The sequence below is a fragment of the Zygotorulaspora mrakii genome, chromosome 8, assembly GCF_013402915.1.
Source record: "Zygotorulaspora mrakii chromosome 8, complete sequence".
Taxonomy (NCBI): Eukaryota; Fungi; Ascomycota; class Saccharomycetes; order Saccharomycetales; family Saccharomycetaceae; genus Zygotorulaspora; species Zygotorulaspora mrakii.
Genome location: NC_050726.1, coordinates 17,501 through 38,896, shown reverse-complemented (window position 1 = coordinate 38,896; position 21,396 = coordinate 17,501). Strand labels below are relative to the sequence as shown.

Genomic DNA, 21,396 nt, shown 5'->3' with positions numbered 1-21,396 from the left:
CATTTCCACATTAAACTTTACATGCTTGTAACTACTAAACAGTGAGTGCCCGCCTTAATTTCCTTTGAAGATATGTTGAGAAATTTTGGAGTAAGATTCGGTTTAGCGATTAATACAAGCTGCAGACGCAGCTTGATCACTGCATCTTTATTGCGCCAAGCTAGCACTGAATCAAGACTTTCCAAAAGCATCCACTTCCGCCAGTATTCGACAAACGGACTGCAAAATGACAAAGCAAGAAATCATAGAGGTAAGCTTCTATTTATGTTGGGTTTATTGGCTTTAGGTTCCACTGTGGTCTCTTTATCGTATCAAAAAAGCTCACCAGCTGAGTTTCTAGAGGACACGCCAGTTAATGATAATGATGGAACCGACGAACAGAACAGTGATACTGAAGGTCGGAATTTATCTTTTCCTTCCGACAAAGTTTCTGTTATTTTTGTTCTCGGTGGTCCGGGCTCTGGAAAGGGTACTCAATGTGCCAAGCTAGTGAAAGAATACCACTTCGTTCATCTTTCTGCTGGGGACCTTCTTCGTGCAGAGCAAGCTCGTGAGGGCTCTGAGTTTGGTGAGCTAATCAAGCGCTACATCAAAGAAGGCTTGATCGTACCCCAAGAAGTTACCATTGCTCTGCTCCAACAAGCTATCACTGAGAATTTCAAAAATGGTAAAACAAAATTTTTGGTGGACGGGTTTCCAAGAAAGATGGATCAAGCAATCACTTTTGAGAAACAGATTGCGCCTAGTATGTTCACTTTGTTTTTTGAATGTCCTGAACAGGTGATGCTAAAAAGATTGTTGGAACGTGGTAGAACAAGCGGAAGAACTGATGACAACATCGAATCCATAAAGAAGAGGTTCAAGACCTTTTTGGAAACTAGTATGCCTGTCGTAGAGTACTTTGAAAAGCAATCCAAGGTAATCAAGGTTCGTTGTGATGATCCAGTTGAAACTGTTTACAAGCATGTTCAAGCAGGCATCGAAGACAAATTCAGCAAAAAGTGAAAATAAATCATTTAGATAGATATTTATAAAGAAGTCATATTGTTATTTTCAAGACTAATGGAAGAATGCACGGTGTTTGCGAGCTTGAGGCTCTCATACAGCACAAGGCAATTCGTTCACCACACCAGTTGCCTAAATCTCGAATTCTTACCTCACTGTACGTCGCAATTTAGCCAATGACCCTTTGCAACACGATCGGATGAGACTCTTTCTGAGTGTGAACCCCCGCTTCAGAGGTATAGCTCCTTCTAACAATATTATTCATCATAGCACTTGATTTTTGTCATTTTCACACTCTCTGAACATCTGTTCTCAAATCAGGCACCTTATCATAACCCTCAGACTATGCCAAAAATATTCTACTATTCAAGTACGCGTATATTTCGTCTTGTACAGATTTCACTAGTAGCCGAATACAATTTAACATTCCTTACAAAAAATTCTCTTAATTTGTTGGTTCCTGAAGTCACACTATCTCTAAAATGACCACTTTCCAGCGAAACTCATCGAGTAATTTCAATAATATATTCGTATCCATCGTAAATAGCCAAACGATTTAAAGAGGTCTACGAGGAAGCACAGTGCTCAAAATCATCGGTTAAATTTCGGGGTAATGCCAGCTTTAAAAATCTGGAGATTCTGTAAGACATGAATCAACGTGGAATATCCAGTGAGCCAGAAGAATAACGTGCAAAAATCCCATTCCCAAAATACTTTTTAAAGCTGAACTCTCATTGAGCCATATTAAAAAAGCATAACCGCACCGTATGTTAAAAATGATAACAGCAGCTCCATCACGAAGCACTTGTTTTAAGAACCGATAATTCAAGTCAATTGAGTGCCAACTAATAATATAAAAGGATTGATCTGGATGTGTATATTTCAATTTTGCCCATCCTTCATCTTATCTTGTAAGACTCAGGGGTGCCTCTCTCATGCATCGTTGATAAATAATGCTGAAAATGGCTTTTTCAACTTCACTGAAAGACTATGGATACTTTAATCATTCTTTATGGGCAACCTCTACGATTTTAATAACACATAACTGCTATACATTCGTCATCTCATTTCAGCTTTAAATGATAAGAATCATATTAGTTTTCGCGTAGTCGCCCCCCCGAAACTAGCCGTTGACAAAGTTCACGGTGGACGCAGCATCACAATCATAAGTTTAAAGTGAGCTAAAATCATTGTAAAGACGCTGTTTCAGTGAAATTGTGCCGCCATGGAGAAGCCCAACATGGATTGGGCTAAGGATATACCCTGTAGGAATATCATTATATATGGTTACTGCAAGAAAGAAAAGGATGGGTGCCCATTTAAGCATGACAATGAAAAAGTGAAAAAGCCAGCCACACTAAGCGCGACAACTGTCTCAACCATCACTGGGACGAATAACTCAGTAGCGCAATCAACTGTTGCAATTAAAGTACCCTCTGTGTTGAGTAGTACACCGAAGTTTAATGCGAAAGTTTCAGCAAGCTTTACTCCAATGTCCTCGAAAAGTAATATTATTAATGATGATGAGAGCAATTTAAATGAAGTGACTGGCAATTCAACTTTATTTAATAAACCATTTTCTGATCGAGGAACATCTGCGCAATTTCCTGCACCCTCGTCTGGTGCGCTATTCGGTGGACCAACATTCAATCCGTACGTCACAGAAAGCTTTACTCCAGCGTCTTCTTCTGGTAATCATCTGAACCTTACTGCAGTAAGCAATGGCTCCACTAGCGAATTGCAACATTTATATCCCGAGAGCACGGATGATGCTTCAAAAAGGCTTGTTGGAAGCGGGGGAGCTTCTGATTATATTGCAGATCCTCCAATATCACGTTCTCCGCCAATTAATTTCAAATTTCCTGACATATACCCTCCCTCGCATAGTCTCTTACAATACCATCTTTACGCTCCAGATCCTCCACCTCATCTAAAACTTTCGTTGAAACCAAACGAACGAACACCGGAGTCTCTTTTCATTCCTAACAAACTTCGAGAAGAACTCGTTAAAAAAAACTTAGCATCACTGCAAGTATTTCCTTCAGGTGGTGCCATTCCAGCAGTAGTTCAAGACTACTTTAATTTGGTGCCATTAGATTTCAATCGAAAAACAGATGAAAAAAACTCCAACTTAGGGCATGAAAACTCACTATACAAGGTTTTTTCTAATTCGGATGGTAATGTGTACCTATTACGTCGAATCCATAATGTCAAGGTTCAAGATTCCTCTCTTATATCGAGGACTTTTCAAAACTGGAAACATGTTGAAAGTGCAAACGTAGTGAAACTAGTAGATCTGTTTCAAACAACCAAGTTTAGCGATTCTTCTCTTTGTGCTGTTTATGATTACTACCCTCTATCAAGTTCATTATATGAGGCCCACTTCATCAACTTCCCATTAACTCCGCTGACTCAAGACTATTTATGGTCATATCTTGTGCAGCTCACCAACGCCTTACAAGCGGTTCATTGCAAGGGATTGGCGTTTGATACTATAAATTGGCATAAAGTGATTATCACGGGTGCTCCAGGAAGGATCAAAGTCACAGGAAGCGGTCCCTTTGAAGTATTGAATTTCAATAATAACAAGCCTAATGACATTCGTATTAATCAACAGAAAAACTTCAGTGATCTAGGAACGCTACTAAAAGATCTCTCCTCTAAAATGTCCCCAGGTAAGTCACCCACGATCGAAGAGATGGCGATCGATGATAGTCTCAAAACGGTGCTAAACTATCTTTTAGATGACCAAAATATGGAAAAAAACATCAAGCAACTCACCTCCCTATTTTATGATAAAATTCTAGGCACTCTAGACTCATCAATCTCAATGATTGACCACACAGAAGGAGTTCTATCAAAAGAATTGGAAAATGGACGCTTGTTCAGGTTGATGTGCAAACTCAATTTCATATACGGGAGAATGGAATCTCGAATAGATATAGATTGGTCAGAATCAGGTGCAAACTTCCCCATTGTATTATTTTATGACTACGTTTTCCACCAAGTCGACGCATCCGGCAAAAATACGATAGATCTTACACATGTTCTTAGGTGTTTAAATAAGCTCGATGCAGGTGTTCTGGAAAAGATTGTACTGGCTACACCCGATGAAATGAACTGCATAATCATCAGCTATAAGGAACTTAGGGATTTGATAGATTCTACATTTAGATCAATAATGGGTCAGTAGCCTATATGGGAATGCAAAATGAACTATACAAAAAACATAAGTAAAAGCAAGAAAATATACAAAAAAAGACATAAAAACTTGAACCAATATAATTCATTCACTTAATCTTCTTTGGTGCCATCTGTTGCTTCTCTCTTGATTATTTTAATCTTTGAAAGCTTAAATTAAGGAACTTTTAATTCAGATGTCACAAAAGGCTGGAGATACATGCAACCAAAGAAAATCAACTGAAAATTTGATTGCAAAGAAGGTTGAGAGAGTGTAAATGTATATATTCCACCATTTTTCGCAAAAGAGAAATAAAAAGGACTCTGCTTACAGCAATGATTACCGCGCTTCTCATTGACAAACCACTTAGAACGGTGAGCATGTCCATTGCGAAACGAGCCCAACACGTATAATACTGAGGGCTGCAACTATCATTGCTCCGGAAGATTTAAATTACTATTGCTGCTTTTGTCAAAAGAGGAAGCGGTAGTCCTTTTTTTCGCGATTACAATTGCGTATACAACTGCTGACTTTCAAATAATCGCCATGAGCCCTATCGACTTGGCCTGTCGGCCTCTCACACCCAAAACAACTACTTAAAACATCTCGCTGCCGTCAAGACTATAACAAGAGAGCAACCCTATGTGCGATTGCAGAACAGGCATGTTGCCGCTGCTCCCACTCCTCAGTTACAAACATTCTATAGAAAGTGTGAGAGCTAATTCGACACAATTGAGATATATAAAAATGTATTGTGAGACACAGCTCTGAGGGCAAAGCTGTTCTCTGAAAAGAGCGATAGCTTAAGACTTAGTTGCATCTTGAGGTGTGGGGAAAAGATGATCTGCGAACCTTCCTGAAAAGAGACTTTGATCCTCAATTCTGAACTGCATATAGTTGCAATTGCCCCTTTTATTTCAACATCAAACTGGACTACGTGGAATTCCTACCACTTATGTCATATCTCGTCTAATCAATTTTGCCATGCGTAGCGTACATTCATCTTGACTTTCTTTTTACGGAAATGTAAAAGCTGTATACGATAAGGAGAACACACCCCCCTTTTGACAAAAGTATAATCAAATCGTACTTTTTAGGTTAGCAAAACCAAAGGGTGTACAAAGTCACAGGAAAGTCACGGATGGGCTGCTAACGCTGTTTCTCATATATATAGCTTACTGCGTGACCACAATTTCGGTCATAAAGTGGTCTGCAATTAAGTGTCCGAAACGCTATCGAATTATGAATAGCAAGATGGTCAAAGACTTAAAATTGAATACAGGAGCGTCTATTCCTGTGATAGGACTAGGAACGTGGAAATCCCCTGAGGAAGAGGCATATAATGCAGTTACTTATGCTCTGGATGCTGGCTACAGACACATAGATGGCGCTGCAATCTACCGCAATGAGGCTGCTGTCGGAAGAGCACTGAGGGACTCCCGAATCGCAAGAGAGGAGGTTTTTGTGACGACGAAATTGTGGGGGACGCAGGCTAGAAATCCACAGGAAGCTCTAGAACAGTCATTGGCTAGACTCGGTCTAGATTACGTAGATCTATACTTGATGCATTGGCCCGTTGCTTTGAAAATGGACCTTGTCACAGATGGCAATGTATTAACTATTCCGACGAAATTGAATGGTGAACGTGATATTGACCCGGATTGGGATTTTGTTGAAACCTGGAAATTGATGCAAGATTTATTGAAAACTGGTAAGGTGAAAGCGATAGGTGTGTCTAATTTTTCCATCAGTAACTTGGAAAAGCTGTTTTGTAGTGATGGCGTTACAGTGGTTCCCGCAGCCAATCAAATTGAAATTCACCCACAGTTACCCCAAACCGAGTTGGTTGACTACTGCGTAAAAAAAGGAATCGTAGTTCAAGCTTACTCTCCATTGGGTTCTTCGAGCTCTATTATGCTCGATGATCCTGAAGTTGAAAAAATTGCCCAGAAATATGATGCTGAGCCTGCTCAGATTTTGATCAATTGGGGCGTTTCCCGTGGTTACTGCGTGTTACCGAAATCCGTCTCCCAAAAGCGAATTGTTTCGAACTTTAAAATATTTCAGCTGGCGGAAGAAGATATTGAAAAATTGAATGGGATTCCTGCTAGACTAGGTTCTAGAAGATATGTTGTTCCGGATTGGGGCTCATTTCCTACATTTGAATGATTGCCCACGCGTAAAGCTATACATGGATCTTTTAAGGTACAAGACGGACTTCTATATTATTCGCTGATTCCCCTAGCTGACAAAGGGAGAAAAGAAAGGTATTAAAATATAAAAAATATAGATATAGCATATGGTTATGACACTTATAAATAAAAAAACCTCTGCCGAAAATTTGCAGTCCAATTTCGTTTGTTTGATGGTGCATTTGCCATCCCATTCTGCGATGATGAAATCTTGTAATAAGTCAGAGCGCTAGTGAAATACGTCATGTGAATCGGCAAGAAGTGCGCGGTCTGAGGAACATATGAAATCATACTATTTCAAGTGGAGGCATCTCGTACTAGCTTGAAAGACATGACAGGAACGATCCACGAAAAGGGAAACCGAATTTGTGAGTAGTACCTTTTGAGCTTTGATTTAGACATACATTAGTACTAGAGCTTGCGTGGACACGAATCAAGAGACCGCAAACCACTATAAAGTACCAACCAGCCGGGATATTCGCGGTCTACCGTAATGAATCCAGCGCAGCTCTAAAGGGCCCTGTTTCCATTTCCAAAGGACACGCAATGGCAACGATGATAGCATATTTCCTTGTTGCCGATTCAAGCGACAAAACCCAATATTTGATATCTTCCAGTATCTCAACAATCATTGTTTTCTCTTGAACATTACTAAAATGATAAAAATTTGAAAGGCAATAGCATCATAGTTGAAATATAGATCGATATTGTGAGAGAAATAATATATATTAAAGAGAGGACTTAGAACGGCGAGAAAAAAGACTATAGGTAACGATACGACAAAAGGAATGAAGTCAGATGAAGCTCTAACAGACTACCAATCGATCCTGGAGATAAATCGGCTGGTAATATATTGCGAGATGTTTGCGATTCAGGCATCTGACTACGAAGGAGTCCATGGCATGGAATAAGAAATAAGAGTTAGACAATATATTCTATGGGATTGGGAATGGTGTGATGAAGATAAAACTTCTTCGCTCGTCGTCCTCTCTTATTGTTCAATAGATGCAGAATGCCAGGTAAAAATGCTGACATCTCTTCCAGATATTCAATCCAAATTCACTCCATTTATTTCAACTTTATGATATAGGAGATTGAGGACTGATATATCTCCATAACTGAACATCACTATATTGTCATCAATGTCTCACCAAGTTATTATCTACAACTCCGAAAAATACTTATTCTTCAAATATCAGTAATTTCCCTCATTGCTTAATACATGACTACTTGCCGCTATTTCGATGCGCTACCACTAAATAAGGATTGGAGCTCTTCTTAGAATAGGGCGAATTCAGACAAACGTCATTCCAATCTTTCGGTCGAATTTCAAATCATGAGAATTTTGGCTATTGCGAAATAGACAGATCGAGCATTTCAATTTGCTGTCTGTTGAAGGATAGCATATAGGAGGCTACTACTGCATCTGGCTATTATAAATAATTTGCTTGTTTAAGTAGCCAGAATCATCAATGTCCATAAAATGATTTACCCCAGAGATCAAATTGAGAGGCACATGGGAAAAGAAAGCAGCAAGTTAAACGTTATTTTGAATGTAAACTCAGCAAATTTTGGCCATCGAGAAAAACTTGAGGAAAGGTCTCATACAAGCGATTTGCGTGAATACCTCAATGGCGTGATGGAAGGGGGCAACACATATTCTGCTACTATTTTATGACCCTAGCGGAAACCGAATTGCCCACGGCGTGCAGAATGTGGAGGTCTAAATCTTGCGACCGCAAAAGAAGCAGTTGTTGATGCCTTTTAAAATTACTTTGACTGATAAGAGTCTTTTTTCTCTGCTCAAAATTCCAAGCAGTTCGCAAGATGCCAATCCGTATAGAGCCAGTGCTTCGTGGAGGAACAGAGGATCGCTGTAAGTTGCTTGAAGCGTGTTTAGCACTTTTAGGTCATCATCGCCTTGATACCTTTTTTATTTATCTATGTCCTTGGTTATTTCTCCGGGATCTCGCATGATGCAGAAGCAGCACTTGAATAAACTTAAAAGGAAAATTTGTTTCTTGAAATTCTTTCTAGGCAACCCTGTTGAGATCGCTCTTATAGGAGCGAAGCAATATGAGGCGATAAGAAAAGACTTCAACTATCAGCACTTTGATGTGCCGTTAAAAGTGTTTATTCGAGACCGCTATAAATTGCCATTACAGCTGCTGTAAGCGTCCACTTATATTAACTATATATTGTATCCATTCGACAACCTTGGCCAGATAATTGAGTGAATAGCACAACCAAACGCAATGGCATCTAGAAGCAAAGTATTACTAGTCGGCTCAGGAGGTGTCGGAACGATGGTGGCGTATGCGCTAGAGTACTCTGGAAAAGCAGAGGTCACCTCGGTTTTGCGTTCCGATTATGATAAAGTGGTAAAAGATGGTTTCACTATCGACTCATGCGATTATGGTCATATTGAGTGTTTTAGAACCACAAACATAGCTAAAAGTGTGAGTGATGCTTGCGAAAATCATGGGCCCTTCGAGTATGTGGTTCTAGTTACCAAATGTGTTCCGGACGTGACAAATATGGTTGAGATAATTGCACCCGCTGTGACTGAGGAGAGTACTGTTGTACTGATTCAGAATGGTATCGGAATTGAAACGGGTTTCAAGCAAAAGTTTCCGGGACATACTATACTGAGCGGCGTGAGTATGATCGGCTCTGCTAATAGAGGAGCTCAAATAAGTCACGAAGTGTCTGATTTCGTGAAGATTGGTGTTTTCTACAATCCTACTCTGCCAAAAGAAAAACAGGATGCGGTGTGCAAAAAGTTCATCGACATCTACGACAATGACAAAATTGAGTGTACATTTGATGAGGATGTCAAATTCTCAAGATGGAGAAAACTGGTATACAATTCATGCATAAATCCAGTATCTGCTTTGGTAGACTTGGATGTGGGCCGCATAGAGTTATTTGGCGGTGACGGTGGTCTAATAGAACAACTAATGAATGAGATTTTAGCCATTGCAAAGTCAGATGGTGTCGATCTACCTGAAGATGTGATTGAATTTATGATTAGATCTGATGATCCTAATTATTATAAGCCATCTATGCAGGTCGATGTAGAAAAAGGCAACTACCTGGAAATTGAGGTCATAATTGGCAATCCTCTGAGAATTGCGAAGAAAAATGGAGTATCCACTCCTGCTCTATCTGTCATCTACGAGCTTCTTAAATTAGTTCAGTGCAGAATTAAGGAACAGAAAGGTCTAATAGTGGTACCAAAGGAGAGACCAGTACCTACTTCAGCGTAAGGCCAGTCAAGTGTTTGTTAAATACAGAGTTTTGATTACAACCTGAAAATAAATGTTGCAATTTGTCCCATTATCACGAATGGTGGCTCAAGATGACTTTGTCCAACTTTCCTGATAATACAAAATCAAATACGAATAAAACAAAGTATAAATCAAATAATACTTTGAATATAGTATCTCTACCGGTGTCTATAACAATTCTTACTGTAATATATTTAGTTTTCATAGTATATATGTGTTACTCATTCAAATGATACTGGTAGTGTGCGCATAGTTTGTTCTGTGCGATGAAGTATTCAAAGATAGAAGTAATTTTGAGTTAAGGTACTGTTTACTTTTATACCCACTGCCTCCTGGTTTTTTCCCAACCCACCATTTTTTACGAGCTGCATCTGATGATTTTAAAAAAAACAAGTCATTACCTAAACATAAAAAAATGTTTTGCAGATAGGCTTGATATTTCTCCTCGACTTAATAGAACATAAAAGCCCTAAAAAAGTTGTCATCGAACATCGTTGCCTTGCAACGTGCTCGTTTATAATTTCTCTTTCTGTTTATGTTATTATCACCAAATAAGCTATTTAAAAAAGACTACTAATGAGAAGCTTCCGTAGAAAATGTCTCGTGCACACCTCCATGATCGCAGTTTAATGCTTATGAAAACATTTAAGAACTCAAGATCTTCCTCTTAACTTTGAAAAGCGTTTACTGAACCAGTCGTTAATAGGATCGTCTTCGGCAGTTTGTACGTATTCTCCTTCATCTAACTTCTGAGCAACGTCTTCAGTTAATTTAGGATCTCTAACACAGAATGTCAAGAGGAACATAGGTGCTGTGAAAACCAATGCTACAATAAGTTCATATTTTTGGACTTGTCTGTAGGCTTCTACATAGCAGTCCTTACAGGAGTACCCCAGGGATAGTCAAGAATAAAAGTCAACGGCGAACCATAAGCTGCAGCGGCCAAACCTGGATCTTCTATGTTCTGCAACAACTTTGGGTATAAAGATTGTGTCCAGATAGCACCCGAGATCGCGGCTGCAACTGCACCACCTAATCTGAAGGTAGTATAAGTTAAGGCGGTAACAGTAGCCATGTTTTCATGCGAGGTTACTGATTGAATGGAGACAATTGTTGGATAATCGAATAAACAGCTACCAATACCCCAAACTACCATTCCACCAATAATACCCCTACCAGAGTCTACACCTGATCTGTACTCATAAAATAGTGCCATTGTAACAAAATACAGTGCGCCTCCAAAAATAATGTAGGGCTTCAATCTTGCAGATTTGGCAGCAAAAAAGCCCAAAAATGGCGCAATAACCGCGGCCACAAAAGAGTACAAGTTCATAATTCTTGTAGCTGAAGTAGTACTCTCATCAATAGCTACCAATAGGATGGAATACAGATATCCCGCAGCCATCTGGTAGACGAAGCAGATGAAAAACATAATAGCCAATGGAGCCCAGACTCCGCGATCTCTCAACAGTTTGAATGGTGCAAAGGGAACCAATGCAAGTTTGTTTTCCCAATATATGAAAAAAGGAAGCAACAAGAAGCCCAGCACAAATGGGGCTATAATTTTTGCATTTCTCCATCTAGTTGACACACCACCTGCAAGAGTTAGAGGGACGAGGATACAACCTACGCTTGCGACCAGAAGCAGGACTCCAATAATGTCCAGTTTCCAGAATAACTGCACCAGTGTCTGTACCAAACCATGAGATTGATAATACGATTTTTCATTCAATAAAGCTTTCCACTCCGGATCATTTCTGACCTTTAATCTCATGTGAATCATGCAGCCGATCAGTGGAAGACAGCACAAAGGAAAAATGAAGGCCCACATAGCAATATTCCATGACCAGTTTTCCAAGGGATTTGCAGCCGTGACGACGGTACCAGAAACCCATGTTGTGATAATAGCAGGCATGGATGGTATCAATGTGTAAAGTAACCTCCATTTCAACGATGAATTATCTGATAAAATGAGAACCACTTGAAGCATACTCCCAACAAGTCCCACATAATAGAAAACGCATCCCGCAGCATATCTCTGCACATCGTACGCCTGAGATTGTATAACTGTCCCTACAATGTATAGAACAATAGAGACAAGGAATAGGCTCAATCTTCCAAAGACATCTGACAACCCCGCGAAAAACACCTGCGCAACCGCTGAAATCATCAAAGTAATTACACTGACCGTAGATATCAGGGAGTGCGTCGAGTAAGAGTTCATAGCATACGTCATATACACGCTCCTAATGCTGCTGTCCAGCCCATAGGCAAAAGAACATATGAACACTGAAAAGAGAAACACACCTCGCAAATACCAACTATCGTATTGCTTTGCCATCAGCTCCGATTTGCGAATTACCAGAGACTTTGTCACCCTCAGCTTATCTCTCAGCTCAAAGTCTTTTGAGGAATCATTTCTCACCTTTTCGTCCACTAGTATGTTGCTAACGCCCCTCTTATCGGTGCTATCAGCTGCCTCATTAAATGAACTGCTGTCATGATGCTCACTCATTTTTGTGAATCAGAGAATTATGCGGTTCAAAATCAAGACTCTATTGCACAACTTATTGAATTATTGCAAACGACGTAAGCTTTTTATAACCCAGAGAAGGGTGTAAGTAGCTCTAAGGAGATATTTTCAAGTGGGTCTCTGATTGGTGAAAGCATGCGAATAGTCACGCAGACCGGCAGGCAAGCACATCGTTGAAAAATGTTCAATTGAATTTATCAGGGATTACATTGAGCTGCAAAGTCTAAGTACTGGTCAATTAGCTCTCAAGACCTGTAAAGTATTACGCAGCACAACTATTGAACGGTGTATGCTACGAAAAGTAGGTGCAAAACTCAAATATTGGGTTTTTCCATCATAGTATTTGGTAAGATTTTCCACGATAAGGGAAAATCATACACCACGAACAATACGAGGTCTTATAGGTATAGGGCGCACTAGTAGGGCGCTGCTACTACCACCTCTGTTCACGCAATGCCTGTTCTCACGTTGCATCTGGGCTGCATTGCACCCTGCATAATCCATTTTACCTCAAGGTTTGAAGCTCTATGTCGCAAGTGTCATAATTACTTTTAGAACAGGGGAGTTCGTTTATGAACCTACCTCGGCACATTTCATTCTTGTTTGGAAAGCCAAGAGGACTCTACACGCATTATCGACCTTTCTTTTTATCTTTTCACCTACTTATAACTTTATGCGTTGATCTCCACCTGCGTTCTGAGCTCCTTTTTGACCATGATCTCAGACTCTGCACACATATTTGCATACCGGTACGCATGGGCACACTTTCCGCACTTTGATCTTAGCCATTTGACGCTTCTCGAAATCAATAGTGAGTACTAGGGTTGTAGCCCTATATCTGCAATAATATCTTTTGGAACCTGTCGCGAGGGTTCCTGATGTTTGCACCTCCTGAAAAAATTCACATCGATATATGAAGTAGTATAGGCCCCATGACAGCCAGTAAATAACTTGAACACGCTTGCAGAGACTGTCACGCTACTACAGGACTTAAAATCTGAAGGAAAACGGTTTACTTGAGATAGCATCAGGTGATATCAGATATATCGACAAGAACTGCTCAATTTAGTTGAAGTGACGAGCTTTCATTGGAACTATTAATTTTAAAAAAGTCCGTGTTATTTAGTGAGCGGGGATAAAATGTGAATTTAGCACCTGATGGTCCGTACTACAACTAACTTCTCTATCTTTGCAACTCTTACCCGTGGGAGGCGCATTTACACCATATTACTGACTTCATGGTCAGAAAGTTACATGTTTGACTTGGCCTCTCTCACATACTTTCTCCTGAAGATTTGCCAATCTTACACGTTTCCTATACCACGCTTGTGCTAAATTCCCGGGATTGACATACAATGTCAATTTCCCATCATGTTCGACTGGTTTTTACATAGCAAAGTACTGGTAGATACAGCCCCCAGGGAAATCTTTCACCTAGCGTGGTTGGTTACCGCTGAATTACGCCAGGTTATGCTTGCGCCACCACCAACGTCATTTTGCTGAATACTCATGAACGACAGCGGCTACCACTGTTCCAATCAATCCCCCGGTTAAGCAGTGAAGACTGGATGCCAGAATTCATACTAGCCATCGTAGCCACCTGTTAGGAAGTTTCTAAGGGGGGGGGGGGGGGTACCAACTGCTTTAGATGAATGATAAGCGGGTGGCTATGTGAGGGGCTGTAGACCAGCTGAATGCATTCACATCCAATTACCGCCGACGCATTATAAAAGAAATGGAAGACAAGAGCTCGCAAATCTATGAAGCTGACACATACCAAGCATATTCAGTGATTCCAACGGTTGACTTATATTAGTTGACAGGGTCACATTAAGATTACTTACTCCCTGCATTGTATTGGTTATTACATCCACGTTACTCAGTTTAAGGAAACCAGCAAGGGAATCGAAATAAAAACTCTCACATATCTGGGGACCCAGATATGCTTCGCACCACTTGTTGCTCTTTCCTGTCCTGGTAGCGCCCGCAACCAAACCGTCCGAGCTGGAGTATTTGAGTAGGCTTTCTTTACATAACCTTGATTTCCACATCTGAAAAGAATACTATTCATTTTTTATAGTGATGTTAATTCGAAAGATCCCAACTGTATTAAAGCTTTTGAGTGATATGAGAAGCTCCAGGAAATCATTTTCTTGTATAATAAATTAGCTCGCCTTCAATGCGTTCTAAGGTTTGTTACTAGAGCCCTTGGGGTTTCGAGTATGCTGTCTGCCATCAGCTTTCATCTATGCTCAGGTACTTCGGATCCGGAACGTAAAGGGAAAGCCTAGAAAAGCTGTTCCACCGAAACGAAAAAATCTCTTGCTTTAAGATTGTGCCTGACAAGATTTTCCCTTTTTACAATCTTGTCACTCGCAACCCATTGGAGCTTCTAAGAGATTTCCTTAAGCAATTGTATTGTCCTCGAGCTTTATGACCGAAGTGTGCTCATTATCGTACCACTGCCCAACGCATATAGGTCCAAGTCACGCGAAAAAGGATTTCAAATCTAAGAACAGATTCTTTGAAGGGCTTGTATCCTCCCGTGGTCGAGCCTCAGTATCCGAACATTTCCTTTAAAACAGACCTTTACCATGGGTATTTGGCATGGGCGATCTAATAATCTACCCAGCACAGAGTCGTGAAACATGCCGTATATATAATGCAATGGCTCATGATATATATGAAAAGGGGAGTCTTTCATATTAGGGATGCTTGACTTAATATTAAATTCATATCTATTTTAGAAGATCTTTTTAACTTGGCGAAAAGATCTCTTCAGCTAATTATTCTCGAACGTTCATTGTAACCGAAAGAGATCCAATTGCAGACTAAACGCATAGCAATCAGAACATCATGTGCAGTTGTCCTTAAAGAATTCATGCAAATTGCTACTATTGCGAGCCGCCTTCAACGTAAAGATAGATGTATCAGTTAGGATTACAAAGTTCTGCCATGAAATCAAACCGAACAGGAAATATTAAAACTTTGTATACAGAGGCAAATACTATTTTGCCAAAAGGTCAAAAAAAATTGACATAGCCTATTTACATGCCACGGATACTTGCGGACCCTATGTGCTTATTCTCAACATCAATCGGCACGCTGCAATGGAGCAGCTTAAAATTCACACAGTAAAACAGCTGAAAAAACAGTTAAGGAAGGGAAAAAATATGGTGCAATTTGAACAGCTGGAACGTTATTGTTGCTTTTTTGGTTGATATGGCTCTTCAAGATAAGCCAAATCATCATCCGTCAATGTAACATCAAGTGCCCCAATAGCCTCCTTTACACGTTCAATAGAACTCATACCGATGATAGGATAACAGCCCTTACTCAAGACCCAAGCAGAAGAGACTTGAGCCATACTCAAACCCTTGTCTTTTGCAACGTTTTCCACACGTTTAATGATCTCCTTATCAGCCTCAGTGGCCTGGTTCAAACGACCGTCAGTATCTGATCTTGCAGTTGTTTGACCTAACGGTCTTGTCAATTGACCTCTGTTGTTTGGAGACCATGGAATTAGCGCTACATTATGCTTCTTGGCAAAAGGAATGATTTCTCTTTCATCCTCACGATATAGCAAATTATACATGGATTGCCAACTAGAAAATTTGAACCAGCCATTCTTTTCAGCAATGAATTGCATTTCTGCAAATTCCGTGGCTTTCATAGTGGATGCACCAATGTATCTAACGTCACCACGTTCGATGACATCATTCAAAGCCTTCATGGTCTCCTTCATTGGGGTATCGTAATCCATTCTGTGGATCTGAAGAACATCAATGTAGGTTCCTAATCTTTCGACAGATTTAGCAACACCATCCATAATGTGCTTACGTGATAGACCACCTTGGTTGGCCAATGTCAAAGCAGTTTGTTCATCAGCACCATAAAGAGTACTTAGAAGCAGAGTCATTGGCAACGACTCGTCAACGGCGAAACGGATCTTGGATAAGATTACAACCGTCTCTCTATTGATATTGTAGTGTTTCAAAAACTCACCCAGTAAATGTTCACTTTTACCGTTGCTGTAAATATCAGCGGTGTCGAAAGTACGAATACCTTGGTCGTAACAGTATTTCAAAATCTTGAATACTTGCTCCTTGTCTTCCATCACCCAAGAATCCCACGATTTTGAACCATACGACATACATCCCACAACAATTGGGGAGATTTTTAAACCTGTATTTCCAAATTTCACTTGCTTAACTAAACCCATTGTAATTTTCTCAAAGTGGCCTTATTTTCTTCAATTAACTCGTTCGGCCCATGAGAAAGTTGGATGCAATCGAATTTATACTAACATATTGTCCCTCTTATATACGAAATACAAGATGGTCTCCATTACGACTTGGTTGTTAAATCCGCTTTCGATGATAACGACGGTCATGCTTGGCATGAGGCACCAACATAGATAAAACGGTCGTTGTCCTGATGTAGTAGAAAAAGTGATGTAGCTCTACAGTATTATATACTTGATTACTAAGATCGATTCATGATCCACTTCACGATTGCTTTCTTTTTGTATTAACGTTTCCGTTCTTGAAGAGATTCGTTGAATCACCACGGACGGCAACAATAGTGGAATCGCACTGGTGATCGCTTAATCGGGTGGTTTATGTCTTGGCAAACTGAATTGTCACGATTGTCCGTGGAATCGACTACACTGGTGGAATCCACTATACTGATAATAGTCCCGAAGCACCTTAACTTAAACTTAGGAATATGCGCTGCACGTTATACTCAGTAGTTCTTCAGAACAGGAGTTCATATCTTGCGGGCCGGTCCTAAAGCTATTTAGGGTTTATAGAAGATTAGCATTTCAAGTCTCTTACATTCGACTTACATTCGTCTTAGATACGTTGCTGGATAGCACCCGGTTGTCTAGATGCAATTTGATTGGACTGTTATGCCACATCTTTTCAACTACCACTTGAGGATTGCGATTGGCTATAGAATAGTTTTTTTCGCGGACAGTTTTTTAGTGTCTTGGTTATCAGTGAGATGGTTTTCTCTGCAAAAACAATCAGCAACCATGATTGATACTATAGGTCAAAGTAAACATGCTTACAAACCAACTGGAAATTTTTAAAAATATTAGGGGAAAGATCTGTTGACTTGACATCACCGAGTATTTGCTTTTTGCTTCCACTTCATTTTTTTAAGACGGTGCTGTTGAGCCAATTAAAACATTAAAATACCACAAGAAGTCATCAATAGTCTAATTGTATGTTGTATCAACTAAATGAGAGTAAATGCTACAATGGGAAAGTGCGACTTGGAATACTACCCATACTGTTATGACCGTAATATCTGCCAACAAAAAACATTAGTATATCCTGCTAGATATAATAAAGCAATAAGAGTTGCACCGTTAACTATTTGAAGGAGTTTTCCATTTATAATTTACGTGAAAAACTAAAATATGTGGTACGTATAATGCACTCTCTATTGTCTTATGGTGGGAAGTTAATGAGGAGAAGGCTAATTATTGCGAAGTTTTATGTTAGTTTGGAAGGAAGAGTCTTTGACCTGTGGCAACCTCTTTAAGAATACCTGCCTCGCCTAACTTCGCAATAAGATCCAGGACCATGAAATCACAACCTGGTGCAGCTCCAATGGCTGCAGTAACAGGAAGGTATTTTTGGGTGAGTGTGATCGTAGAATTGTAGGCAATTTCTCCAAGAGGTACGATAGCTTCTGGTGTACGTGCGAAAGAAGACACCATGTTATCTGAGAAGCCAGACAAACGACCACCAGATGGTGCTGATTGGTAAATGTTTCTATAATTGGTTGATCCGACATTTGATAAGAACATGTACAGGGTGTTGGAGCATGTCTCATTGTCAGGAGTAGTGACGTTGGTGTTCCACCATTCATCAAACAGTTCCTTGTTTGCACGTGCTTCTAGATAACGAGTCTCTGTGAAGTTGAAATAAGCCCAGTCCCATCTATACTTTGGAATCGGATCCAAGAACGGAGTGTCACCATCAAAAGCCATTTGATAATCTTTGGAAAACTTTTCCCAAATATTTACATACTGATAGTAACCAGCCAATCCAGACCAGGTATTATTGGCAACTTCAGTAAGGTTTCTTCCTGTGTCAGCTTGGAACTTTGAATAAACTGAAAGTGTCTCATTGGTACCATTAATAAAGGAGACCACATTACCTACAAATTCGCTAAACATGGCGCGTGCTTCAGGTCCAGCGCGTGATTCTATATGCACACCTGGTACTTCTTCAATATCGAAGGTATAAACTGTGCTAGGGAAAGATGTGTAGCTGGTAGAAATATTTTCATTCGCACCATACCACGCCTCACCAAAAACTTGAAACAACTCCGGAGTCCTTGCAAAATACCCAGCTGTGTCCATGATATCGCTCATAGGGATAACGCCTTCCAAGGAAATAGCATCAAAAGTTGGTCTCAAACCGTATAATCCCTGCGCTCCGGCTGGACAACGAACAGAGCAACCAGTGTCGGAACCAATAGTAAAGTCTAACCAAGGGTAAGCTGCCTCTGCAGCACCTGAGCCACAAGATGAAGATGAAGGAGATTGGTAACCATCTCCTCTAGGATTGAATGGAGCATGGTAATCCACATAATCAGCTGTAGGTGTTTCTCCATTGGCAAATTGTGTCAACTTCAATTTTCCCACAACTACTGCGCCCATGTCAAGAACACGTTGAATAGAAGGACATGTGACGTTTGCTTCATCATATAAGTCATAATAGTTTCTCGAGGCCCCACTGGTTTTGATTCCTGCAATATCATACAGATCCTTTACAGCAACACGGTAGCCTGCTAGTGGTTGTTCTTTTGTCACTGTAAAATACAATTTCGAAGGAACTGCAATGGTTTGTGCATGCGCGACTGCAACACCTGCTGGAAGAACCATGAAATCATTAGCGTCTTCATCTGATGGCACAATACTAGATTGGAAGGCAGCATAATGGTCTGCGTATAGTCTGTACGCTCTGTAAACATTTAACTTTCCTTCCAAGAAAGAACCAAAGTAAGGCCCATTTGGTAGCGCATTACCTTCCAAAGAGATAACATTTGACACACCTAAAGTCGATATGGATGAGTTCGATAGAGAAGCCACCTCGACGTTGGAAGATTGAACCAGCACAGTTTCAAGGAAGAAAGCAGAAAAAACGTCGTCGGAAGAGGAGAAATTTGCAGAAACTGATTCTAGGACAGAGTAGTCCAAACTACCAGAGTGGTTGATAACTGTCAATGGGAAAAGGAATGAGTCTTCCAAAGACCCGACTAACTCGCTAACGAGTTTCTCATGGATAGTTAATTCGGGTGTGCCTGCCACATAGTAAGAAACGTTACCTAGCTTGACTTGTTTGGATACCGCAATTGCCAGCAAGACCTTGACATAAAGGGATAGAGCAATAATCAATCCAAAAGCTCTCATTTTGGCTGTTGAATTATTGTTTGTGTTTGCCTTTAAAAGAAAGTCAAATTTCTTTCCTCATTTGCATTGAAAATAACCTTACTTATATACACTTTTACTTCTATTGGAGATCACACTACGGTATTGGTGGGAAAGCGGTCAAAGAATCATCTGCCACATTTGGTCTTTTACGCCTCGTTATCTTCTTTGTATGAAGGTGAACTGCTGCACTTTCAGGTCTGACTTGCCTTGCCCACCAAAAGCTGACAATAATCCTGATGCCAAATTTCCTGGGTGGTGTGGTGCGATTGACAGAACTAGGTGACCAATCATATAGCGAAAAGCGTGCTGTTGTGACTAGAGGGCTCAAAACGTCTACAATCAGTATTCATATCGTCTATTGTATAAATTGTCTTATCAGGGCTTTTGAGATTTCAGCCGAGCAGTCATGCGTCATAGAAAATGGTGCCTCTTTTTGGAAAGATCTGTAAACCCTAAAAGGAAGAACCAAAAAATAACACAAATCCCTAAATGGAAGGTACTGCCAAAAGATCATACTAAAAAGAAAGGACGTGCTCTTCGAGCTTGTACCGCTCACAAGAGCAAATACGAGTTATCTGAAAGAGATTTCGACTGCTAATCCTGAATTTGGAATTTATTATCGGATTAAACATGCTTGATTCATTCCCAAAGAGGGATTTTGTTCGCACACTCTATTGAAACCTCTTGTTTCCGAGTCAGGTCATAGTTTCCAAGAAAATTTCAATAACGAACCTGAGCCAAAGAATTCTGTTGAAATATGGATCGATATTGTAAGATATACGAAAGAGATGACTTATAAGAATCAGAGACAAGACAATTGGTCTGTACAACAAAATAAACGAAGTCAGATGAAGCCCTAACAGAATATCAATCGATCCTGAAAAGATATCGGATGATAATCTATCGCGAGACGTTTACAATTTAGGAATCTGACAACGAAGGAGTCTATGGAATGAAAACGAAATAACAGTTGTACTGTGGATTCTATGGGATTATTAATGGGTGTGATGACGATGAAAACTCTTCACTCGTCGTCCTCTCTTATGGTTCAATAGGTGCAAAATGTCAGGTATAAATACCGACATTTTTCCTTTAAAGAGGGCTTTTTTAACTGTTTTCATGCATTTTTACATTACTCATGATCGCATTTGTTTTGAAGTTCAGTTTTGTCTTTGTCGTGAAGCAAGAGAGTCTCGCGACAAGGTTCTCTTTATAGCATCACTTCCAAAAAGTCACCCATCTTCGAGTTTTATGATGCAACAAATAGGGTTCTTCAGGGACAAATGGATATATGTTGAAGTAGTCAAACTTAGTTCCTAAACGTACGACTTCTTTTTGCGATACAAAATATTAATGATGTATATATCTTTATGACCAATTATTGCATTGCCATTAATAGTTTCTAACCAAAACACTGCGAACAACTCGGATGAGGAAGGACCTTCAGTAAATATATGGTAGGCAGAACCTTTACATAGGTATTTGTTGAAATATAAATCGAGATTGTAAGATATATTAAAGAGATGTCTTATAAGCATCAGAAATAAGACAATTGGTCCATAAAACAAAAATAAACGAAGTCAGATGAAGCTCTAACAGAATATCAATCGATCCTAAAAAGATATAGGACGGTAATCTATCGCGAGACGTTTACAATTTAGGAATCTGGCTACGAAGGAGTCTATGGAATGTACACGAAATAACAGTTGTACTGTGTATTCTATGGTATTATTAATGAAGGT

General features: G+C 39.9%; 7 protein-coding genes across 7 annotated transcripts; 4 read left to right on the top strand and 3 right to left on the bottom strand.

Moving 5' to 3' along the window:
* Positions 1–72: 72 nt before the first annotated feature.
* On the top strand, positions 73–1,005 carry HG535_0H00190 (uncharacterized protein; the record flags this gene model as incomplete). Its single annotated transcript, XM_037290524.1, has 1 exon — positions 73–1,005. The coding sequence occupies one exon, from the start codon at positions 73–75 to the stop codon at positions 1,003–1,005; it is 933 nt and encodes a 310-aa protein (XP_037146419.1).
* A 1,225-nt stretch (positions 1,006–2,230) lies between these two features.
* On the top strand, positions 2,231–4,198 carry PAN3 (PAN-complex poly(A)-binding subunit PAN3; the record flags this gene model as incomplete). Its single annotated transcript, XM_037290523.1, has 1 exon — positions 2,231–4,198. The coding sequence occupies one exon, from the start codon at positions 2,231–2,233 to the stop codon at positions 4,196–4,198; it is 1,968 nt and encodes a 655-aa protein (XP_037146418.1).
* A 1,230-nt stretch (positions 4,199–5,428) lies between these two features.
* HG535_0H00170 (uncharacterized protein) lies at positions 5,429–6,355 on the top strand (the record flags this gene model as incomplete). Its single annotated transcript, XM_037290522.1, has 1 exon — positions 5,429–6,355. The coding sequence occupies one exon, from the start codon at positions 5,429–5,431 to the stop codon at positions 6,353–6,355; it is 927 nt and encodes a 308-aa protein (XP_037146417.1).
* Positions 6,356–8,633: 2,278 nt separating this feature from the next.
* HG535_0H00160 (ketopantoate reductase family protein) lies at positions 8,634–9,647 on the top strand (the record flags this gene model as incomplete). Its single annotated transcript, XM_037290521.1, has 1 exon — positions 8,634–9,647. One exon carries the CDS (start codon positions 8,634–8,636, stop codon positions 9,645–9,647), a length of 1,014 nt encoding a protein of 337 aa, XP_037146416.1.
* An 886-nt stretch (positions 9,648–10,533) lies between these two features.
* HG535_0H00150 (ARN family MFS transporter) lies at positions 10,534–12,183 on the bottom strand (the record flags this gene model as incomplete). Its single annotated transcript, XM_037290520.1, has 1 exon — positions 10,534–12,183. The coding sequence occupies one exon, from the start codon at positions 12,181–12,183 to the stop codon at positions 10,534–10,536; it is 1,650 nt and encodes a 549-aa protein (XP_037146415.1).
* A 3,217-nt stretch (positions 12,184–15,400) lies between these two features.
* HG535_0H00140 (aldo/keto reductase) lies at positions 15,401–16,423 on the bottom strand (the record flags this gene model as incomplete). Its single annotated transcript, XM_037290519.1, has 1 exon — positions 15,401–16,423. One exon carries the CDS (start codon positions 16,421–16,423, stop codon positions 15,401–15,403), a length of 1,023 nt encoding a protein of 340 aa, XP_037146414.1.
* Positions 16,424–17,710: 1,287 nt separating this feature from the next.
* Positions 17,711–19,633, bottom strand: HG535_0H00130 (uncharacterized protein; the record flags this gene model as incomplete). The annotated part of the gene is made up of 1 exon (XM_037290518.1): positions 17,711–19,633. One exon carries the CDS (start codon positions 19,631–19,633, stop codon positions 17,711–17,713), a length of 1,923 nt encoding a protein of 640 aa, XP_037146413.1.
* Positions 19,634–21,396: the final 1,763 nt, after the last annotated feature.